The 21,269-nt window shown below is 32.5% G+C and overlaps 1 protein-coding gene across 1 annotated transcript; it reads right to left on the bottom strand.

The window, feature by feature from the left end:
* Positions 1–9,701: 9,701 nt before the first annotated feature.
* Positions 9,702–20,209, bottom strand: LOC134253423 (uncharacterized). Its single transcript, XM_062735948.1, has 6 exons — positions 19,831–20,209; positions 18,964–19,556; positions 13,668–13,800; positions 12,494–12,630; positions 11,678–11,852; positions 9,702–10,286 (listed from the first exon to the last, which is right to left on the bottom strand). The coding sequence occupies exons 1-6, from the start codon at positions 20,207–20,209 to the stop codon at positions 9,934–9,936; spliced, it is 1,770 nt and encodes a 589-aa protein (XP_062591932.1). The 3' UTR covers positions 9,702–9,933.
* Between the last annotated feature and the right edge of the window lie 1,060 nt (positions 20,210–21,269).

Below are 21,269 nucleotides of genomic sequence, written 5' to 3'. Positions count from 1 at the left end.
CTTTCCAGAGGCTATCCAAGTCCAACTTGCCTTTCATTTATAAACATATTTTGTTTCTGCAATGATGGTTTTCACTAAAAGCACGGAATTAATTAGGTGTACTTTTTTGAAAATATATGCATTTTTAAGAAGAATTTTTCTCAATAAATATTACTCCAAGTATTTATTTAATCAAGTGATACTTTGTATCTGTTAATCAATGAGAAATTTATAAATGTAAAAGTTTTAACTTTATACCTTACATAGTTTTGGGGCTATTGTAAAAATAAATTTTTGGAGAGGTTGACCTTTGACGAAACCTTAAGTACTTCTATGCCCTAATCGATAATGTAACCGATGTCCTTCCCGTCACTGTCACTGGGTAATAATTACGATAGTTTTAATTTTATTTACGTAAACTTTTTGTAAAGTTTATCTACATACTCACAACACATCCAACATATTCACGGTAAATTACAAAGTTCAATCGCGATATCAAGTATTACTTGATATCGCGATTACTTAACTTAGCGGAACTCTTTCGTGAAGGAGGTAGGAATCGTATGTTGGGTGGGGGCAATGTGCTATTCAATACAATGCAAGATCGATCATTGTAGCATTTATAAGGACAGATAAGTAAAATATCCTGGTAGAATACCTCGCTAAACAATCGCTGAACCAGCCTAATATATTTTTGAGAGGAGCCAATTCTAAATTGTCACCTTTTTAACGATATTTTTAATTAAGCGGACTCTTCTCGTTAAATTTTCATTGAAAATCGTCACATTTTTAAGCAGATAAAATATTCTTAACTTTCCTTATTTGACGATCTACTATTTGAAGTTCAATATCTGGCAAAACATCGTGATTTCGGCATTAAATTATGGAACGCTACAACTGTCTTATGGGTACAAAATATACATCATAGTGTCAAATCGATATAACATTAAGTCTACCCTTTATATCATTAAGTATGTTTTATATATTATGTAGTACAAAACACACATCATAACGTCAATTTAATATAACATTTAGTCTATACTTTATATCATTAAGTCCTTTTTATATAACATGTAGTCCATTCCTTATATCATTAAGTCCAATTTATATAACATGTTCTACAGAAGTTATAATATGCTGTCAAATTAAAATAACACATAGTCGGATAAGTATAACAGTAAGTCAATTCTTTATGCAAGTCTATCTTTTACAGTCACTAAGTCCTTTTTATATAATATGTTGTCCATTCTTTATATCATTAAGTCCAATTTATATAACATGTAGTTCATTCTTTATATCATTAAGTCCAATATTTATAACATGAAGTCCATTCTTTATATCATTAAGTCCAATTTATATAACATGTAGTTTATTCTTTATATCATTAAGTCCAGTTTATATAACATGTAGTTCATTCTTTATATCACTAAGTCCAATTTATATAACATGTAGTTCATTCTTTATATCATTAAGTCCAATTAATATAACATGTAGTCTATTTTTTATATCATTAAGTCCAATTTATATAACATGAAGTCCATTCTTTATATCATTAAGTCCAATTTATATAACATGTAGTTTATTCTTTATATCATTAAGTCCAATTTATATTACATGTAGTTCATTCTTTATATCACTAAGTCCAATTTATATAACATGTAGTTCATTCTTTATATCATTAAGTCCAATTAATATAACATGTAGTCTATTTTTTATACCATTAAGTCCAATTTATATAACATGTAGTTCATTCTTTATATCATTAAGTCCAATTAATATAACACGTAGTTCATTCTATAAATCATTAAGTACAATTTATAAAACATGCTAACCATTCTTTAAATCATTAAGTCTACTTTATATTATACGGAATCTGTTCATTATATCATTAAGGCCACTTTTTATAACATGTAATACAGACGCTTTTTTATGCCATCAAATTAAAATATTTAATAAATTTCCAATTAACATGCAGCCAAAAGCTTATTTCTTTTAGTCAAAACTTAACATCATTACGTCGGTTTCGTACAATTTGTAGTCTAAAAGTAATTGTTTTTTGTGAAATCAACATATAATAGGTTATTGTATACTTCATACAGTTTTATATTAACAGGATACTCGAATACGTTTTGTTAAGTCACTTTCAGGCAATATGTAGATCAAATTCCCGCTAAAAATTGCAAACACATGTGTATGACTTTGTTCATTTGAAAACAGTAAAAGGCAAGTTTTGGTGAAATGGACGAAATCCTGAGAAGACTAGGTTTGGAAGACCATGTAGTGAGTTTTCAAGAGCAAAATATTTCTCCTGATATTGTGGGTTTACTGTCATCCCAGGAAATGCATTGTCTGGGTATTAACAACAAAGCAGATATGGTTAAACTCCGAAATGAATGCATCACCTATGGTTTTCACACACCCGAGCGGAAGCATATTGGTAGTGGTACAACAGAATTTGTGATACCAGAAAGTATACTGCAAAACCTGAGTAATGATGGGTTTACTATAGCAGAAATTGCTAGACTTCTTTCTATATCTGAAAGTACTGTATATCGCAGAATGCGGAAATTTGGAATTTCAAAACAAAATTTTTCAGAAATGGACGATGATGAACTAGACGAACATGTTAGTAAGGCATCTGAAAATTTTCCGCACTGTAAAGAGAACATTTTGGGTCAAATACTAAAACAAAGATCTGTTAATGTACAGCGATGGAGACTTAGAGAAAGCCTACATCGTGTCAACGCAGTAGGTGTAAGGGACAGAAGAAAAGGCCGTTTAAAGCGTAGAGTGTATGATGTGAAAGGGCCTAACCATCTGTGGCATGTTGATACTAACCATAAACTTATTCGTTGGCATTTAGTCATCGCTGGGGGCATTGATGGGTTTAGCCGAATGGTTATTTACTTGAGATGTCTGGACAATAATAAAGCCGATACTCTTTTAGAATGTTTTCGTGATGGCGTTTCTCGTTTTGGACTACCAGTTAGAGTACGTTCAGACAAAGGTTTGGAAAATTCAGCTATAGCAGATTACATGATTTCTAACAGAGGGCTGGGTGAAGGAAGCATGCTAACGGGAAAAAGTGTACATAACCAGAGAATTGAACGTCTCTGGAGAGACGTTTATACCGGTGTCCTTGCTTTCTTCTACAAATTATTCTATCACATGGAGGACAACGAAATATTAGATCCACTGGACGATCTACATATTGCAGCTCTCCATTATGTATTTGTTCCACAAATAAACGAGAAGCTGAAAATCTGGGAAAAGGCCTGGGCTACACACAGAATGAGAACAACAAAATCATCCCCACATTGTTTATGGGTTGCAGGACAAATTCAAAATCCTACAGGTATAGATTTTGTTGATGTCAATTATGGAACAGAAGGATTTCTTCTGGAAGCTGACAACAATGATGAAAACGTTAACGAGAGACCGATAATTCCTTCTATATCTAGTGCCATCATCACCGCAGGGTGCAAGGAACAGTTAGATAACGAGGTCCAAATATCAGAGAACTCTTCAAATTTTTTGATTGAAATGTACACAAAATCTCTCCAAATTATAAAGAATCATCAGGAAATTAACCATATTCAATAAACCTTTTATGCAAAGCTAACGGGTTCAAAATTCCAACTCTGTAATTCGATATGTACATATATTATACTTTTATGTAAATTACTTGAATCTGATTCGTCGAGAAACATTTGATAAAAACACTACTACCCGCTAAATAATGATCCTGCGTAGCAACAGTCAACATTGCTTGACGACGGGTGGTATTCCAAAAAATATGCGCGGAATTTATGATTTCACTGTAATATGTATTTGTATAAAACATGCAGTATAATATAATAAATAGTGCATGTAGTTGAGTGTAACATTGAAAATTTTCACCCCATTTTGCAGGTATAATACATGCTGTAAAGGCATGGATGAAAGCAACAGACAATAATGATATAATTGCAAAATTACCTAACCCATTAATTTTGTCCAGCACTCATTTTCTTTCAATGTGTAAAAAAGCGAAACAGTTTTATGAATTAATCAATGTAAATGATATTGAAACTGGGAAAACAAGATGGAATGATATTTTTAATTTAGGGGAAAGTGAATGGAAAAGGATTTTTAATTTTTAAGATTACAAAAAATAGTAAACTGCAATGGTTTCAAAAGAATTCTAAATAAAATACTAGGTACAAACTCATATCTATGTAAAATAAGGAAAAGAGATAATAACTTATGTTCTTTCTGCAAAAATAAGAAACAATAATACATATTTTATGGGAGTGTGACAATGTACAAACCTTCCTTAACAGTTTTGAAACATATTGTGAGCAAAAGATAGGGTTGAGATTTACAAAGCAAAATTTTATTTTGGGATTTCTAGTAAAAAACAAAGACAATAACTTGCTGTTCCTATGGATAAAATATTATATATATACAATGAGATATTAGTTTAAAATATTAATTTTTTTTAGTAAACAAAAATATTTAGCATATAAAAATGGTGACAGAGAGATTTTTGACAATGATATTAATGTTATTGTTTTTATGAAATAAAAAGTTTTTTTGTTTATTTATGTAAAAGAAATAACATGCCATCTCTCCCTCTCCCTCTCTCTCCCCCTCTAATCTCTTGATCTCTCTCTCTCTCTCTCTCTCTCTCTCTCTCTCTCTCTCTCTCTCTCTCTCTCTCTCTCTCTCTCTCTGAAAAACCAATCTGTACCATGATAAAATGTTATTTTGATTTATAAAACAGATTGTGTAAAATAAATAAAGAATTTTTAAAGACAAATCAGTGGTTTGAAATTAATTTGTGCTTTTCAATATAATGCACTATTTATATAATGTGCAAGGGGTGATCAAAAAGTTCGCGAAAAATGAATAAAATTTAATATATTTCAGTCTGTATGTAATTACATATACATAAAATATTCGTTTTGTCACAAAAGTTGAAAGATTTTCCGAGTTTTATAATTCTTTCCATGCAAGTTAATATTTATAACAAGAAGAGTTCATTTGTCAAAAATGGTCATATCTCGGTAACAGCATGTGTGGATAAGAATATTCTTTCCAAAAATAAACATGGCGATCATCAAAACCCAAATTTTCATTCCAGACATTTAAGGTAGTGCATGATCCATCATATCTATTAATATGTTTAAAATCTAAAGTAAACAATATGTTAGGTACTAGTATTTGATATTTATGTTATTGTGAAAATATTCAACTATTTTTCAAAGTGTAGATTGGAGGTCTTTAACTCTTTACAACTTACTGAACTGTTATGCAACATACACAATAAATGTTCAATAGTAAAATTTACCATTTCCCCGGTTTTAGGGGTACATGTTTCTGTAAAGTTTCCCATAAATAATATTATGAAGCTATATTTTAATACAAAAAATAACTTTTCTTCTTTGATAATATTTTTGCAAGTATAAAATAGAAGGTAATTGGCATTAAATTAAGAATAAAATTAACTTTCTAAAGTGCGTGAAAATGCTTGATTGCGGGGAAACGGTATATGCGTTATTTTGCGTTAGAAATAGGAAATGGTATACAAATAAAAATGAGGTCAAGGGGGTTAATAGCACAATGCTTATTGAAAAACACATCTCTTTTCAAACTTGCTTTCACTGGGCAATATAACAAAATAAGCATTATTTTTAACCGAAGTGATATGTCTTAATAAACTGTGTACAAATTATTATACGCTACTTCAAAGGGATTTCTAAGATATACCATAAATTTTATAGTCGTTTGTTGAACGAGTACGACTGAGACAACCATTGTTCGTCCCAAGTGACCTACATAGTCACTAGTGACGTATTTTCACGTTAGTTGTAAATTATCCAACATAAATTGACAAGTGTAAAATGTAAATTAATGCAAGTTATGTCAAGGACCACGTGTAATGTAGACTTGCTACTTTCGTGATATGTAAATTAAGCAAGGTTGCATATTAAGACGAAAGAGGGCGCTATAGGGGTGGAAAGTCATTTCGCCTAAAAGATTAAAATGTACCAAAAGTTTTGTGATATCACTTTTTAAAACGGTTCATATTTACAAGTAAGATTTAAGTTTAATAGATAAAAAATATTTACAAAAACAATGTATGAATTACAAAAATATATCTCTTATAAAAATTATGAAAAAGAATCTTTTGATGAAAGCTATACTGATAATTTTCAATCATCTCTCTCTCTTTCTCTGACCCCTTCTCTCTCTCTCTCTGCAGTTCTCTCTCTCTCTCAATGTTTTCTTTTTGTAAAAAAAAGTTTTCAAAAAGCAATAAATTATAAAAAAAAAAAAAAGAACTACAGAGTTGGAATTTTGAACCCGTTGGCTTTCCATTTATTCCAACCAGTGTACAAAATAAAACATTTTCTGAGATTTTATTTATTTTTAAAGACAAATCAGTGGTTTGAAATTAATTTGTGCTTGCAATATAATGTAAAAAAAAAAAAAGCTTAATCATACAAAAAAAAAAACATAAAATTTAATATATTATCTGTATGTAATTACAAACATAAAATATTTTACATAACATGAAATGAAACTTTTTAACAAGACAATTTAACATGAAATGTGCAGAAAAATATGAACATTGGGTCCACAACAAGAAGCTTATGGCCTAAACAGTCACCCAAACATAATACATTCCACACAGGCAGTGCATGATCCATAGAATAACTAGTACATTAAATACACAGTAGTTTATTGTTATGATGCAATGATAGGAAGATAAATGATCTGAACATTATTCTGGATAATGTAAAATTTTGGTAGGGCTGTGGGGTATGATTAAAAATAATAGAAATTGATGTCAATAAGAGTTATCTATCTAATCAGAGTATTGATTAAACTTAAGATTCAGCAAAATACAAATAAAAATAAGGTCAGGGTCACAGGTAAGTAAAAGGTCAAAAGTTTTTGATTCAGTTGAATGCCTATCATCAGTACTCAGAATCTATGAAATTTGATAAAAATATCTTTGCAACTGAGCTTTGAAATGAGCTTAACGCAAAGCACGATGAAAAGTTTTTGACCGACACATATAAACAGATGACAACTTACAACAAGAGCAGCCCGAGTGACTCGGGTGACCAAAGAATGGATGTTTTGATTACATTTCACAAAATGTTGAATATCTCATACCAAGTGACTAAAGTACAAAATCAAAATCACATTTTTTCATAATTAAAATAGATATGAATTCAAATATATGTAGTTGCATACCAAAATGAAAATCTCCCCTAGATAATGGTTAAAAAATCAAATGCATACTATAATTTCAATGCATCAGAATGTAATTCTACACAAACCAAGTACCAGTAAATACATGTACACTTTCTTTAAAAAATAACAAGATTTAAATTCAGTGAATTTATGTCCCGTTTTTAACATGATAGCCTGTCAAAGATTTTCAAAACAGCAGGTGGAGATAGCATGATAAATGAATTTACTCATTATTTTTGCAGTAGCCATGAAAAACGGTATTTCAATATAAGACTAGTGAAAAGCAAGTGTAGTAATGCACAAGATGAAATTGTCACAGGATTGTAGTCCATTGTACCATCCTTTTAAAAGTATAGACATAAAAATGTAATTATATGGTGGAGGCTAGTACTAGTGCTTTACCACTTTGACAAAATTTATAATGCATTCATGAGTTTGTGACATTGACTTAAATCTTTTAGCATCAGAATAAAAAGATTTCATACAATAACTAAATTTCTCACCTTGATCTCTGGATTTCTGACCCCCCCCCTTTAAAAAACATAGGTAATCAAAGATTACGAAGCTCACCTCGACGAATGTTATCAGTGTAAGTAATGCAAATCTCACATCATATTTTCTTAATATCTAGCATTTATCCCAACAACAATATTCTTGCAAGTTGTGTTTAACCCCTTACTAACATATACACTTTTCTATATATGTTGTGTTTAACCCCTTACTAACATATACACTTTTCTATATATATATACTTTTCTATATATATGCATGTAGCGTGAAAAACATGTATAGTGTAAACAAATATTCATAAATTCGTTATTACTGCAGATATCAAATGCTTTAAGTTCATTGGGATTAATCTGTTCCCAAAACTTTAACCTGGTCTCTTGTATGGAAAATATAGGTCAGATTCAGCATCCAAAGCAAGTCTGATAGTGTCCATTCCTAGATGCATCATCCATGCAAGATTGGTTCAGGTAGGGCATATAGTTACTTGGTAATGAAAATGTAGGTCAGATCCAGCATCCGAAGCAAGTCTTGTAGTGTCCATCCCTAGATGCATCATCCATGCAAGTTTGGTTAGGGTAGGTATTTTAGTTACTTGGGAATCAAAATGTAGGTCAGATCCAGCATCCGAAGCAAGTCTGGTAGTGTCCATCCCTAGATGCATCATTCATGCAAGTTTGGTCTGGGTAGGGCTTATAGTTCCTTGAGAATGGACCTGCTCCTAAAACTTTAACCTGGTCACTCATCTAGAAAATATAGGTCAGATCCAGCATCCGAAGCAAGTCTGGTAGTGTTCATCCCTAGATGCATCATCCATGCAAGTTTGGTCCAGGTAGGGCTTATAGTTACTTAGGAATGGACTTGCTCCAAAAACTTTAACCGGGACACCGACGCTAGAACCGACACCCATGCTGACGCTGGGGGTATAGCATAAGCTTATCTCGACTTCATCGAGGTAAGCTAAAAATCAATAGGGGGCTACATTGAGTAAAAAAGAGTAATAAGAAGTCATCTAGTGCACTTTCATTTTAAACTATCAAGGGCTTTTAAAGATTTTTAGAAATTACAGTATTATAGACAAAATGATGGACAAATTGAAAGAAACCTGAATTAAAATCTTTACAGGCTTACATAGTACATATTAAGAATTATGCTAACTGGCAGTCAAAAACAGAACTCAAAAACTTGATAAGAATAACTAAGCAATTTGACCCATAATGTACAAAGATATGAAAAATAACCAATAAACTATGTGGATTTTTCATTCAAAGATTGCTGAAATAATTTTAAATTTATAGTTGTGAAACTTGAACAAGGAATACTGAAAACAAGTACAGGAAATTAAGGACTGTAAACATTACATGCAAAACCTCATAAAGTTTTGATATGACATGAAAACAAAGAGAAATTCGGATACCATGTAATAAAAAAAATATGATAAATTGTCAAAGTCTGCAAAACTACATGGTCTGCGACTCAAAAGTACATATATATGTCTAAAATCAACATTACATGTTACAAAATTATGGTTTATGTCATACATGTAACATCAGCATAATAGGGGTATATGAGGCTATGAAGAATACCATGTCGAACATGCTATACCGTGAAGAATACCATGTCAATGGCTATTGATCTTAAACTGAAAACGAGGCTACCTAGCTAAATATAGCATAGTTCATGTAAAAATGAGACACTGAAAGGGAATTTAATTTATATCATAATTAATAATAATAATAATAATAAAAATTTAACATATTTTTCAATTTAGTGGTCATACCTTTTAAAATATGATTTTTTTTTACTTAAAAGCCTTGTTGACATAGCCTAACAATGAATGCTGAACTCTTCACTTGACACTCAAATTTTGGTTTAGCATCAGTAATACATGCATGTAAAGTACCTCTGAACATAAAGCATATACCCACTTGTTAACACTGAAAATGGAAAAAAAAACAAATTTGGAAAAATTTTTACAACAATCTCAACATTACTAAAAATGGGTTGGTTTTATTTCAGTACATTGTATATTATTATCAATTCTTGAACCTTGACAAAATGTCTCTGGTTGAAAAATGTAATCAAACTGTAATCACATTTATACATTTGTTTAAAGAACCCTTCAGACTGTCTGAACTTTTTATTTTTTGACTTACTGACCATATAGTAGATGATATTTCTACAAATTTGGAGACAAATTTAAAACAAGAGGCCCATGAACCAGACAAAAACTGTTTTTGCAAGGTAATAATTAATGAATGCCTTGCAATAAAAATTGGTAAAAAATGACCGCAAACCATAATAAGAATTTAAGAATGCGTAATCATACAAAGCAAACAGCTCTTTATCTTCTGGAAGATTTGTATCAATGCTTGGCTTTGGTCGTGGCAGTTGGAGAGAGTTGATACATGTGTTTGCTGTTGGAATAAATGAATTAATTACTTCTGGAAACTGAATAGTAGGTGGTATTTGAAACCCTAAAACTGGCTCTTCTTCAGCTCCAGTTACAAATTGTAAAATGTTCCCTATGGATAAGTGTTCTCTTCGACCACCTGCAAAAAAATTATATAACATTGGGATTTATCATACTTGTACATGTATATTGTTGCCCATAGAAAAATTAAAATCAAATTTATCCTTTTCACTTCACAGAATTTGTTTCTTATAAAAGCATGAAAATTCAAAACACATTCATTATTCTCCGTTTGTGCAGTCTGTTCATTTGCAATTCCCCCTGTGGTTTATTAAAGTTATCTATGTAATTTATGTTATAGATATGCCCCAAGATGCACCAACTGAAACAAGAGGCCCATGGACCACATCGCTCATCTGAGCACAATTAGGCCAATTTAGTATTATATGAGTGGTATCAACCTATCCCTAAAGGGAGGGGGCATGAACTGAACAAACTTAAATCTACACTACCTGTGGATGCTTACATATAACTAGAAACTATAATTATGAAATTTGTTCAGATTTTCTTGAATAGTGATGCAGCTGAAATGCTTAGCAGCTTACATAAGTATGTATCAGTATATGAAGTTTGACACTAATTTATGTCATTTTAGGAAAAGTGAGTTCAAGGTCAAGGTAAAATGTTGAAATAGTTGAATAGCTCTCATCAGTATGTATCAACATATGAAGTTTGGTAAAAATATCTTAAATGATTTCTTTAAAACTGAGCTAAACACTACTTTATGACAAGAGGCCTATGGGCCACATCACTCACATGAGAAGCTTTGCATGACCATGCTAGCACTATTCTTAACCAGATTTTTTCCCTTGTGACCTACTGTGACCCATTGTACCCCGCAGATCATAATTTGGACAATTTAAAATCTACACTATCCCAGAATGCTTCCACATAAATTTCAGCTATTCTGGCCCAGTGGTTCTTGAGAAGATTTTCAAAGATTTTTCCTATATATATATATATATCTCTATGTTACACTTTTATTCCCTATTGTGGCCCCGTCCAACACCGGGGGGTCATGATTTGAACAATTCAGAATCTACACTACCCCAGGATGCTTCCACATAAGTTTCAGCTTTTCTGGCCCAGTGGTTCTTGAGAAGAAGATTTTTTAAAACATGCCACCAAATTTTCATAAATTCCCAATTATCTCCCTTTGAATGAGGGTGTGGCCCTTCATTTGTATAAACGTGAATCCCCTTCACTCAAGAATGCTTTGTGGCAAGTTTGGTTGAAATTGGCCTAGTGGTTCTTGAGAAGAAGTCGAAAATGTGAAAAGTTTACAGACAGACAGACGCAGGACAAAGTGTAATCAGAAAAGCTCACCCGAGCCTTTTGAAAAATAAAATCCACCTGTCTCAAGCATGATTTTGCAAGTATGGATAAGAAACTAAATAAATATGATTTTTTTGTGTGTCTAGCAATTTCTGTATTTCTAATTTAATAAATTTTATGGACTTTAAATCTTACTTGCAACTTCTCTTAAATAACGGACAAATGCAGCATAAACTTTCTTCTCCACTTCAATGTTGTTGCTGCCCTCTAATGAAAACTCAGGTTTCAAAAGTGTTGTAAGCATCCTGAATGTCAATGATGTAGAATGTTTTTGGAAAAGGTAAAGAAAACTTGGAAGCTGCACACCAATCTGGAAAAAATAAACAACAGATTAAAGGTGTAAAAAACATACAACTTCACTTTTTAAAGTTTGTTTTACTGTCCTCCTTTTAGGGATTTTTAGGGATTTACTATTATAACCAATTTTGTACAGAATTATGTTATTAACATTTTTCTCAAATGACAAGAAATGTTTTAGAAACATCTATGCCCCTATGAGGCAATATTGGGTCAACTTTTTTTATACAGCACTGAGCATTGTGTACTATATGAGGATAAAAACATTGGCAATTTTGACCTTTTCAACTATTTGAGACTCAGAGCTTAGAATTATCAATAATATCTTGCTTGTGCATTCATTTTCTTGTAATATTTTTTTTTCCTATAGTGCCACATTCTATGCATTTACCTAATTAAATATCAAAACATTGACCGTTTCTACGATATATGTTATGTGATATGTCCTTTCTGTCATGTCTAGTCTTAAAGATGATTGAAACTAAATAATTACCGGTACATTACCGTACATGAAAATTAGAACTGTAAAACATTCTTATAAACTAGAAATCATGTACATGTATTACAGGAACTAATTTTATTTTAATAAGAATATTAATTAGTCATATGGAATAAAAGTTTGCTTCTGCTGGATTCATAAAAAAAAAAAATTACTGTATACAATCCCAATGTCTCAAGTCCTTTTCTCAAACTTGTGATGCATGGATGGTCCGTGGAATCAGAAAATACCTTCTGGATTATCTCTGGCTCTAGGAAAGTTGGAATTTGGCCATTTTGTAGAATACTTAAAGCTGAAATACAGCAAAAAAAAATTCCATCAACCTGCATTTTAACTTCAAAGTCTACATATACATCCTGCATCATAATACTAGTACATAAAACATATAATTATGACACTTGTACAGCTACAAGCATAAAGATTTCCCTCTAGTTTGTCACATTAATATTACCACTCTTCCTATTGGGAATCAATTATTTGAATTCATTCTGTTCTTGGTTTTTTTTTTCTTAATTTTAAGAATTGTCCAGAGTAAATGATCTCTCCAGTGCAAAGCTCTTTTGTTAAACCAGATGTGTTGACACAAATGCCCCTGCAGGCAGACAGAATTTCAAATGCCATATTTTTAAATTTGTATGAAAGTTAAAAAGGATTATAAACTGTTAAAAATCATCAGACCATGACAAAATTTGAACTTGACCTGCAAATTCCTATTCATATGTTACATTAAGTTTAATGTGTGCAACTGTTGCCATGGGGGGGCATAAAAAATAAATTAGGATGCGAATTTAATTTAAATTACATGTACATATTTCAAAGTATGATATATATGGACAATATATGGTACATTTAATTACAGTGAAGAGTATTGATTGTGTATTGTTTAATGTCCCTCTCGAGAATTTTTCACTCATATGGAGACGCCACCATTTGCCGGTGCTGAGCTGCAAATTTTGTCCTATACTCGGCACTTGGGGCCATTGAGCAGGGGGGGACCTTTTTCGTGCCAGCACCTACTGCTACACGGGACTTCGTTTTATACAGTCTCATCCAAAGGACCGCTCTCTACATCCCGCAGTGGGATTCAAACCTTCAACGTAAAGATTGACTCCTTTCTTTGCAACTCTAGAGCAGATGATCTAACCACTGTGCCATGCGGTCATGGAAGTATGAACTATTTGGCTGATAGTAAATTGCCTGACACAGCTCTTTGCTTAAGAGCAACTAAAATTGACTAAAATTCTTCATAAAAAAGTACCAAGTATTGAAGTATGCAAAGATGATGATTACAAGGTATACCGAGAGTCAAATTTAATAATTAATACAAACCAAAGGTCTTTCCGATAACTTCGTAATCTTCACAGATTAATTCTCGGAGTCCCTTATCAAAATATTTTTCTTTAATTGACTTTAACATTAAACGAAAGAACTCTTTCCGGGGTCCACCATAGTCTACAGCCGTCTGAAACAAACAGTAACACAAGTTACACAAGTAACACTGTATTTCATTACATAATAAAAAACAAGAGGCCCAGGGGCCACATCGCTCACCTGAGCACATCAGCTATGAAAAAGCACATTATTCAGATCAGAACTGAAAAGTTCACTGAAGGGGTGGGGGGGGGGGGTCATGAGAGGGCTTGAATTCTAATATTACTTGAAAATGCATCCGTATCAATACTGCATATAAATTCTTGAGAAAAAGATTTTTAAAGATTGATCGGCCATTGTGGCCCCACCCTACCTATCTGAGGATGATCCAAAATGAGTTTCATCTTTCCTGTCCCTATTGTTCTTGAGAAGATTTTAAAAGATTTTTCCTATATATTCTATGTAAAACTTTGATTGGCCATAATTGTAACCCCATCCTAACCCCTGGCCCAGGGGTCATGATTTGAACAAACTTGAATCTACACTACCTGAGGATGATTCAACAGAACATTTAAATGAGAAGAGTACTAGTCTGCTAAGTTAAAAATATCATTTAAAATGTAACATCTTCGGATTAAATCCTCTCAAAAATTGATTAGACTGATTCAGCGATTGTTTAGCAATTAAGGTACTAAGTATTCCAGCAGGATTTTTTGCTTATCTACCCTTATAAATTCTACAATGATCGATCTTGCATTGTATTCAATATCACCTGTGAAAGAGTTCCGCTAAGTTAAGTAATTGTGATATCAAGTATTCATTGTTACAGTAAGCATGCTTTACCTCATCCAGCTGACACCTGAACTGGGAGCATCAATTCACCTGTCTTGTATCAAATGTATCAAGACTTCTGAGCAGAGGCTTAGAATGTTCTGTTCTACTTAAATGCACAATATATACTCCTGTAGTGGTTACCAATGAGGTTGGTCTCTAAAGCAGTGAGCTTCAATTACTCTAAAATCTTGTAATTAATTTTGCTGGAACCCAGTTACTCCAGTCCATGAATTAACTAGAGGTACTGTGAGCAATGAGCTCATTATTGATACCCCCGCCTCCCATATGGTTATAACTGATGACAAAGTCCACGTTTTGCTGTGGCTGGGAAACCCAAAATATGTCGGATCAAAAAGTAAAACAGGAGGTCACAATGGCAATATGTAATAAAGATTCTGTGAAAGAATGAGTGCACTTAAATACGTCATTTGGAACCTTTTCGGCTACCCATTTTAAGCTTAACATTACAATATATCGCAAAATTAATCTATGATTAATGTGCAAGCATATGCTAATGATATTTATTTCTAGAATTTTTTGTCATACATATTTCTATAATTACAGAAAATGTAATTGAAAAGAACATGTAAAAGCCTTAAATTCCGGAAATTTGAACGGGACCACTTTCGAATCTAAGGTATCTGCAAGTAGGCGGAGACATTTAAACCGCATGGTTGTGGAATGTAAACATTAGCACATATGATATTTCGCATTGCGAATTGAAATGGAAAAGAGAGAGATCGTGTTGATTTCATGGTGCACAATTATTAAATGATTCTAATGTTAAGGGATGGGGTAAATGTCTCGCTGTGCAGACCATAATACAGAGGCGACATAAGCCTAAACATTTACTTACTAATGACACTGTCAATGCCAGAATTCTTTCTAAACACCCCCAATGAAAAGCAAAAAAGATAAATAAGAGACATATTATCTTCAAACCCTATTAAAATTTGCGCAAAAATCTCCTATAGTTTTAAGTTGGAAGTACGATAGATAATGTCACAACAGAGACTTAAACACAATGAAATTTTCAATGAAAGCATTAGCGTATCGAACAGCAGAAGGTCACGTGAGAAAGGTGATTATAATATCAATCGTTGTTGCTCAGTGCCCTTACCAAAATATTGACCTTCTGGCAACATCTTCTGGCTTTATTGCCGCAATATTGCAGCAACATTCTGGCAATACATTGCCGCAATATTGCGGCTATATCGTTTTTCGTATGTAAATTAGTTTTGCGGCAATATTGCCAGAAAGGGGTTGCGGCAATATTGCTGCAAATCATGACCCAAATATTGATCTTCTGGCAACATCTTCCGGCAATATTGCCGCAATATTGCGGCTATATCATTTTTTGTATGTTAATTAGTTTTGCGGCAATATTGCCAGAAAGGGGTTGCGGCAATATTGCTGCAAATCATGACCAAAATATTGATCTTCTGGCAACATCTTCCGGCATTATTGCCGCAATATTGCGGCAATATCGTTTTTTGTATGTAAGTTAGATATAAATTGGTATTTAATAGAAATAATGATCTATCAATCTAACAATTAACAAACAGTGCTGAGGAATATAACAAACAATAGCAAGCCACAGGGTCAATAAGAAATAGCTTCTTCTGCTATTTTTTGAACAGATAGAAAATTAATTTGATTAACTTGATATAATGAAAATCAAGATATGTTTTGTGAAACACTTTGCGCCTGGTGGCAATAAAGTTTGAAAAGCTATTTATAGCATATGGTTTACAGTCAAGGTCACAAGGTCATGATCTTGGTGTCAATTGAAAGAACTTAATTAGTGGAGTATGCATACTAAATATGAAGTCTCTATCTCTTATAGTTAAAAATTTATGGCAGAGGATCAAAACGGCTATTTTTAGCATATGGGTCACAGTAAAGGTCAAATTGTCATTGACCTTGGTGTTCCTTGAAAGAGTTTAATTAGTGAAGGGTGCATACCAAATATGAATTCTCCATCTTTTATGACTCAAAAGTTATGTCTAAGTTTCAAAAAATCTATTTTAAGTATATGGTCACAGTCAAGGTCCCAAGGTCATTGACTTTGGTGATATTTGAAAGAGGTTAATTAATGAAGGGTGCATACATAATACAAGTTCTCTATCTTTTATGGCTCAAGATTTATGTCCCAAGATTCAAAAAATCTATTTTAAGGATATGGGTCACAGCCAAGGTCTCAAATTCATTGACCTTCAGGTGTCTTGAAAAAGCCTAATTAGTGAATTATGCATACTAAATATAAAGTCTCTATCTTTCATTAATTTTAAGTTATGATGAATATTCGAAAAAGCTATTTTTAGCATATAGGTCACAGTCAAGGTCAAAAGGTCATTGACCTTGATGTCATTTGAAAGAACTTAATTAGTGGAGTAGACATACCAAATATGAAATCTTTATCTCTCATTGGTTCAAAAGTAATGGTGAAGGTTAAAGTTTACAAACAAACAGACAGGACAAAAACAATATGCACCCCCGATCTATCAAGACAGGCGCATAAAAAATGTTTATAGAAACAATATTAATATGCCACTGTGAAAATGTCTAGCAACTCTGCATTAATTTTCAAATAACATGCTTTAATTCATCTTTTCCTGCTACTCTAGTATGCATGCATCACAAGCACTAATTGAAACACATATAATTTTTCAATTTTATCTCCATTGAATCATTCATCTCAAAAAGAATATTGGTTTTGACTCACCAAGTCTGATGATATGGAAACAGCAAGAGTACACATTCCTATAATTCTGCTTAAATTCTTTTTTCTAGTCATTCCACTCTATGCAGTCTTACTACTCATCTTGACTAATCCCACTGTACACAATTAACAACTCTAATCAACTTGATACAAGTCAGTAATGAAGCAAAACATGCTTGCCTTTGAATTCCCTCCACTTTATTTAAAAAGAGGAAGTAAATGACTGAGCATGCTCAACAAATGGCTCATGGGTAATCCTAGATGTTGCCAGAAAGTTTTTTTCTGGCAGTATTGCCAGAATGTCACCGGAAGTTGTTGCAGCTAGCGGTGATATTTCATTTTTTCTGGCAGTATTGCCAGAATGTCACCAAAAGTTGTTGCCGCTAGCGGTGATATTTCACTAACCCAAAAAGCTTGTTTCTGGTGACAAAAATGTGTTGCCGCAATGTTGCCGCAATATAGCAGCAATATTGCTGCAATAATTTTGCTTTGGTAAGGGTGACCGGTTGATTTAGTGGCTATTTCGACCCTAGTTTGGGGACATTTTTTTGAAAATTAGATATGAGCCGCAACTTGGCCAATATTGTCCTTTGGATATGTATAAGTTTAAGTTAAAATACATATTCTGTGCAAATAAGAAAAATGGCCAAGTTGCGGCTCGATGTAAACAAAGTCGTTGAAAACTGGTATGCATATGAATAACAATAGAAATGAGACAAAACTGTAAGACCCCCGTCTCAAAAGCTAGTGTCGTTCGGCATTATTTAATACTTTTATGTAATATAATATACCAAAACCTGCTCTAAAGACATTGTTTAATACCTATAAAACATAAATTTAATAAATTTTGTAATTTTATTTTGCGCAAAACATCGGGATCCAACTCTCATAGCTTAAGTGCACTCATTCTTTGCATCAAATTTCATTCAGTGGAATAAGAGGAGTTGTGGATAAAAGACGGGTACCCCGAAGCGTAACAGACGGACAGACATACCAATTACTATAAACGGTAATACTCTCCCACTTTTCAAGCAGGGGGTATAATAATTATATTCAGATAAACAATTTCTTCTTGCCTAAGGTGACTTTACGTTAAGTGTTCAATTCAACAGGAGAAAATTTACTCATATGTGAAAGTTGAGTGTAACTGTGTCTATAGTCTAGCCAAAAATGCAAATTTAGCACTAAGAATAAAAATACCTTTATGCCCCCCCCCCCCTCTCCCCGGACTACACCAAATACATCTTAACTATATTGAGGTCAGCAATAAATAAATTATATGTTTGATGTACTCCGGCTGACCTATCAAAATTGCCCCAGTTTTAAATCATTTTTTTTCAGGGTTTTTTTTCTTGGGGGGGGGGGGAGTTAAGGGAAACAGAGATTGTTTTAATTTAAAGAAGTTTTGTAATTTAAACATTCATTTTTTTTTATAAGTATATATATATATATATATATATATATATATATATATATATATATATATATTATAACTGTCTTATCCAGTATATCATGAAACATCAATAAATTTGAAGTTTTATGACAATTTTCTCATTTTTTGATACTACAAAAAAAACCTTCCTACCTACCCACCTTGAGAAATATTAATGTGGGTTGGAGTACATCAAACAAAAGTATTTTTAATGATTGCCTAGCGCATTTAACAACACAATACACAACTATTAGTGCATTACCAACCTCATCATAAAATTGTACTTCTAGAGTTTTTCGGACATCACTGATTGCTTTGATTTCATCAAAACCAGTCTCCAAAAGATGTGTTCTGTCAATTAAAATAAAGTTTGTATCACCCTCAGAATTCTGTGTTATATCAATCACTTCCAAAGGCCTTCCTGTGACCATTTCTTTCTGTACTTTGCGTAAAATTTCTACCGGATCTGCGATATTTTGTACTTTACAAAACTCAATAATTCTGCTGGTCACATCTGAAACTGTTTCAACATTTTGCACAGACTCAGGCAAAACTTCAGTCACAGCGAGGTCACTGATGTGGTTACTTTCTACAGTGTTTTCTAAAAACAATTCCTGGTCTTCAAAAATAACAACTTCCTCAACATGCATTTCCTGAGAGCTTGATATGCTAGATCTAGTCTGCATGGTTTGTGGAAGTATGTTAATATTCAAAATGTCTGTTGTTTGCACATCATTTTCTGTGTCAGCTTCCGAACATGTTTCTGTGTGGTTCCTCAGTTCTCGTAGCAAGAATTTCCTTCCACATGTTACACATTTCTCTTCTAAACTTGATTCACTAGACTTCTCATGAGGATTATCTATAGAAGCAGTGGAAAGATCTTTTTGGATTGGCCTTATATATATTGTTGATTGAGGATTAACATTTTTCTGCAGTTCTTTTGCTGACCATGCGCAGTTTATCAAAGTTAACTCTCTGTAATTTTGGGCACTTCTCAGTAGTTCAAAGCCACCCCCCTCAGCTAATTTTGGAAATCCTACAATTTCCTCTTCTTCATTTAATTCTTGCGAAATAAGTTTTGCTGCTAATTCATTTTCATCATCCGATTTTTTTAAAACAATTTTTTTTCTTACCAAGTCCAGCTTTATTCAGAGCTTCTTTTTCCAGTGCATTTGGAACACATTTTTGGCCTGTATGGGCCAGACATAAAAAATTCATGGTTATGAACTTGTCTTTTCGGCGCATCTTTTTCCCACCTGCAGTGCGATGGTACGGTGTGAATAATCGGGCTCGTTCCTTACTTATAGATATAGCGGTATGTTCGGTGACCGATGTTTTCCCATGCACAAGTTTTTTTAACTTGTGGCGTAATCCGATCGTTTCAACGCCAAGTCTTTTCAGTTCTTCATCTGAGAGTATCTCTATCATCTCAATTGAGATATTTTCTCTTTCAAAATTGGGATAGGCGCTCGGTATCCCTAGCTCCATCAGACATTCCCTCAGGGCATTCATCTTGCTTTTAGAACCGTTTAGGCGCGACAATTTCCGAATGAACACATTCGGAACTCAACATAATATAAAACTTCGTCATAACGATACGCTGTACTGACTTAACGTTTTCATACTGTAACTTTTGGACAGCATGCCATATTTTAATGACTTCATAATATGTATTTTGAAAATATCGCGGTTTAATTTGACTGTATATTATGTAGATCAGACTAAGTAATACATTGTTTTGACATCATTTTTGTGCCTTTTCACTACATATTGTATGAGTAGTACTACATATAATATCAAGTGAACGTAATGATATAAAGAATAGACTGCATGCTATATAAATTGGACTTAATGATACACAGAACGGACAGCATGTTATATTAATTGGACTTAATGATATAAAGAGTGAACTACATGTTATATCAATTGGACTTAATGATATAAAGATTGAACTACGTGTTACATATATTGGACTTAATGATATAAAGAATGAACTACGTGTTATATCAATTGGACTTAATGATATAAAGAATAGACTACATGTTATATAAATTGGACTTAATGATATAAAGATTGAACTACATGTTATATAAATTGGACTTGATGATATAAAGAATAGACTACATGTTATATCAATTGGACTTAATGATATAAAGAATGAACTACATTTTATATAAATTGGACTTAATGATATAAAGATAGACTACATGTTATATCAATTGGACTTAATGATATAAAGAATGAACTACATGTTATATAAATTGGACTTAATGATATAAAGAATGAACTACGTGTTATATCAATTGGACTTAATGATATAAAGATTGAACTACATGTTATATAAATTGGACTTAATGATATAAAGAATAGACTACATGTTATATAAATTGGACATAATGATATACAGAACGGACAGCATGTTATATCAATTGGACTTAATGATATAAAGAATGAACTACATGTTATATCAATTGGACTTAATGATATAAAGATTTGACACTATGATATATATTTTGTACCCATAAGACAGTTGTGGCGTTCCATATTAAATTGTTCGAATCATTCGATTGTC

Source organism: Saccostrea cucullata, unplaced genomic scaffold (genome assembly GCF_032062105.1).
Source record: "Saccostrea cucullata isolate Sc308-1 unplaced genomic scaffold, CSIRO_AGI_Scuc_v1 ctg3585, whole genome shotgun sequence".
Classification (NCBI taxonomy): Eukaryota; Metazoa; Mollusca; class Bivalvia; order Ostreida; family Ostreidae; genus Saccostrea; species Saccostrea cuccullata.
Note: the sequence above shows the minus strand (reverse complement) of the source record. Positions and strands in the feature narration are given on the sequence as shown.

What these genes read in the sequence shown, in the direction of transcription:
- LOC134253423 (XM_062735948.1), bottom strand. Translation starts at nt 20,209, where the DNA reads ATGAATGCCCTGAGGGAATGTCTGATGGAGCTAGGGATACCGAGCGCC. An exon ending in AAGTACAATTTTATGATGAG is followed by an intron (nt 13,801 to 18,963) that starts GTTGGTAATGCA and finishes TGTTTGTTTCAG; the next exon opens with ACGGCTGTAGACTATGGTGG. An exon ending in TTATTTAAGAGAAGTTGCAA is followed by an intron (nt 10,287 to 11,677) that starts GTAAGATTTAAA and finishes ATTTTTTTGCAG; the next exon opens with GTGGTCGAAGAGAACACTTA.